This window comes from Clytia hemisphaerica, unplaced genomic scaffold (assembly GCF_902728285.1).
Source record: "Clytia hemisphaerica strain Z4C2 unplaced genomic scaffold, Clytia hemisphaerica genome assembly, whole genome shotgun sequence".
Classification (NCBI taxonomy): Eukaryota; Metazoa; Cnidaria; class Hydrozoa; order Leptothecata; family Clytiidae; genus Clytia; species Clytia hemisphaerica.
Genome location: NW_027103748.1, coordinates 42,549 through 46,496, shown reverse-complemented (window position 1 = coordinate 46,496; position 3,948 = coordinate 42,549). Strand labels below are relative to the sequence as shown.

The following is a 3,948-nucleotide window of genomic DNA, read 5'->3' as shown; positions in this document are numbered from 1 at the left end:
GGCAGCATTGTTCAACTTATTCCTCGAGTTTGTCATGGACGAACTAAAGAGTCTAGACGTAAACCTAAAGCTGATGGAAGAAATATAGACAGAGTTAAGATATGCTGATGATACCAGGCTGATAGCTGATAGCTGCAAGTTTTGAGAAAATGGAGATCTTTACCTCTAAATGGGGTATGAAAATCAATGGATCCAAGTGTAAAACCATCTCTGATTCTCCAATTCCCATCCGAATAAGAAAAGATGTTGAAAACGTTTCAGATTTTCCATCTTCGATAACAACATCTCATGTACAACCAATGACAAAAAACGAAGACTAGGCTTGGCATCCCCCAGCTTTGGCAGTTTCAAAAAACGTGATCTGGCGTAACAGAGATGTCAGCTTCTCCTTTACAATGCTCTGATTGTACTAATTGCTATCTACGCATCCGAGACCTGGAAACTTAAAAAATCTGACACAAAATTGGTCCAGACCTACTTTGAAATCTACCGACATCAGGAGCGAGGGGTCTTTCCAGGCCTGAGCAGCTAACCAAGTAAACTATCATTTTCATAGATTTCTTCAGCTACGTTTCTTACTTGTGATTTGATTGATACATACAAGATAATGGATGGTTGACATGCTTACCTATGTATTGGCTGAGTGCACACTCAATAGAATTCTTATTTAGCGTCACAGGTGCATTGGTAGCGTTAGCAAGAATTTATTGACCGCAATTTAACAGAGGACCTTGAAGATTATTGGTTAGGAACGGTAAAGACTTTTTTACATCAATTTATTGACATATTGACGGCTATTGGCAGGGATTGAACATTTTAACTTAGAGACACGGATAAACTGTCTTTACAATGTAAACTATGGTTAATAGTAAAATCTTAATCAATCTAAATGAATTTCTTCCAGAAAAAATCACACATTCGTAATCTTGATACTAAATACTTAATCCTGTATTCTATTTGAAACATCTGTTTATGAACAGGTCTCGAGTTGAAATATCGATATTTTGTTTGGAAAAGATACATACTTTGCAGGTCTTGAAATCCCAAACATCCCAATATTCCATCTAACGAATACCACCGACCAAGGTTCTGAGGTCCTGAGATTCCAAATTCAAATATTCAATTTAAAAATGTATAATCCTGCCCCATGTCCCGAGGTTTCGACTTGAAATGGCTCAATATATTCTTTCTGAAAAAGATGCTCCTGTTACAGGTCCCAAAGTCCTGAATGAAATACCAATAAGTCTCCTTGAAAAATTTGTCGTTCCAAGGTTCCGGAAACACAAAAGTCCTGAGGTAAATCAGTCCATCCTAATAAAGGTGATTTTGATTGATGGTTGTGACGATGATTACACCCCTGTATCAGTGGCCCGGTCAGATTCAGCCCGGTCGATAACACGGTGCAAAAATTGAGTAAAGAACAATGGAAATCTCAACCCGGGCAAAAAATGAGAACTTTATCAAAAACCCCGACGAAACCTGAATTTTCTAAAGTGCACGCAAACCCAGGGAAAAATCAGGACTTTTGACTTTGCCCGGTATGAGGAAATTTTCCGATTTTCTTGATTTTCTTGACCCAGTGACTGAAATCCCGGTGGATATTTCTCATTTCAAAGTTACCCCGGTGAACTTTAAAGACCCACCGGGTTACTGAGATAGGGGTGTATGATTGATCTGGTGATTCTGATTTTATTTTAATAGAATTAGGTACTGTCGTCGAAACTTAGCACAGAGGTTTTGGTTATTCTGTTGGTGGGGATGATATTTTTGGTTATTCTGTTGGTGGGGATGATATTTTTGGTTATTCTGTTGGTGGGGATGATGTATATGGTTATTCTGATGGTGGGGATGATGTATATGGTTATTCTGATGGTGGGGATGATGCTTTTCGTTATTCTGTTGGTGGGGATGATGTATATGGTTATTCTGATGGTTGTGATGCTGGATGGTTGTGATGCTGGGTGATGTGTGATGCAGAATGTCTGTGATGCTGGATGGCTGTAATGCTGGATGGCTGTGATGCTGGATGGCTGTGCGATGCTGGATGACTGTGCGATACTGGGTGGCGGTGATGCTGGATGGCTATGATGCTGGGTGGTTGTGATGCTGGGTGGTTTTGATGCTGGGTGGTGGTGATGCTGGGTGGTTGTGATGCTGGATGGTTCTGATGCTGGGTGGTGTGTGATGCTGGGTGGTTTGAGATGCTGGATGGATGTGATGCTGGATGACAGTGATGCTGGATGGTTGTGATGCTGTATGGCTGTGATGCTGGATGGCTGTGATACTGGATGGCTGTGATGCTGGATGGTTGTGATTCTGGATCGTTGTGATGCTGGATTGTTGTGATGTTGGATGGCAGTGATGCTAAATGGTAGTGATGATGGATGGTTGTGATGCTGGATGGCTGTGATGGCGGGTGGTTGTGATGCTGGATGGCTGTGATGCTGGATGGCTGTGATGCTGGATGGCTGTGATGCTGGATGGCTGTGATGCTGGATTGTTGTGATGCTGGATTGCAGTGATGCTGGATGGTAGCGATACTGGATGGCTGTGATGCTGGATGTTTATGATGCTGGATTGTTGTGATGCTGGATCGCAGTGATGCTGGATGGCTGTGATACTGGATGGCAGTGATGCTGGATGTTTATGATGCTGGATTGTTGTGATGCTGGATCGCAGTGATGCTGGATGGTACTGATGCTGGATGGTAGTGATGCTGGATGGTTGTGATGCTGGATGGTTGTGATGCTGGATGGTTGTGATGCTGGATCTGTCAGAATCAGCAAAACATTTCCACTACCATCAGAATCGGCAAAAACATCATCATTTCTTTCAAAATCAGCAAATTTTATTTTTTGATGATAGTTAGTGTGAGTGACTGGTACGATGGTTATGTTGGAGGAAATGCATGGTTCTAGTGGATTCTTTATTTTAACACAGGATTTAAAGACTTTGGGTAGGAGAACATTTTCTCGGATAAGTAAAGTAATATTCAAGCCGGGGAAATCGAACCTCGGGGCTAATAATACCGATATATTTTTGAGCTCAAGACCACGGGATATAGGGTTGGGGAATATTTCTTTCATATAGAGTATAGGTATATTTTAACTCTAGACCTTAGGCAAGGGATATTTCTTAGATAGACTACTAAATTTTACGTCTTTGGACTTAATCTATAAAAGCAGACAAAGCAACCTTAAACTTTATAACAGAATGACATGAAACACCGCTTTATGAGAAGTATTTCGACATCTTGGAACAAATGGGGAAAAAAGAAGCAAGACATCGACCGGTCACAAACTGTATACATATTAATAAGAATAACTTTAAAAATGTACATAGCTAATTAGAAAGGTGAAGCAACATTTTCGTGTAATTAACGAAAATTAACCAAAAATCGCAAAATTTTCAAATCAACCTTAATGAAAAATTACATAAATGAGGAAGCTCTGCCTAACTCAACTGTATCAGTTGTATTGGAGTGATGTGAAATCCTCTCAAACTATTAACATCCCTTCATTGCATTTCCATTGTAAGTATTTGATGCAGTAAAACCAATGAGTGAGTAGAAGATAGAGGCGATAGACTGAACAAACACAATTGAATAACTACAAGGAGCTCAAAACAGTCTTTCTTCTTTATGAAGTCCGATAATCGTATTTCCGAACAATCACTATCAATTAGTGAGAGCCTTGGCTTGAAAAAGGAAAAGAAAACAAAATCCATCGAAAGAAAACTTCAAGCAGCGGACAATCGAAATAACGAATAAGCGAATTTTTCAATTTAGCCGCGGCTGGAGCCGAGGATTGAATAGTTTCACTTCAGGTAAATTTTTGTTAATCAGTTAATTCGCTATCATATCAAAATTCTGTTGTTATGGACACATAAATTTGTTTTCCCTAGCTCAAGTACGACGATTAGGAAAAAAAACAATTAACTAGGACACTA

General features: G+C 39.9%; 1 protein-coding gene across 1 annotated transcript; it reads right to left on the bottom strand.

The window, feature by feature from the left end:
- Positions 1–1,921: 1,921 nt before the first annotated feature.
- On the bottom strand, positions 1,922–3,310 carry LOC136805432 (protein doublesex-like). The gene is made up of 2 exons (XM_067062015.1): positions 3,302–3,310; positions 1,922–2,620 (listed from the first exon to the last, which is right to left on the bottom strand). The coding sequence occupies exons 1-2, from the start codon at positions 3,308–3,310 to the stop codon at positions 1,922–1,924; spliced, it is 708 nt and encodes a 235-aa protein (XP_066918116.1).
- Positions 3,311–3,948: the final 638 nt, after the last annotated feature.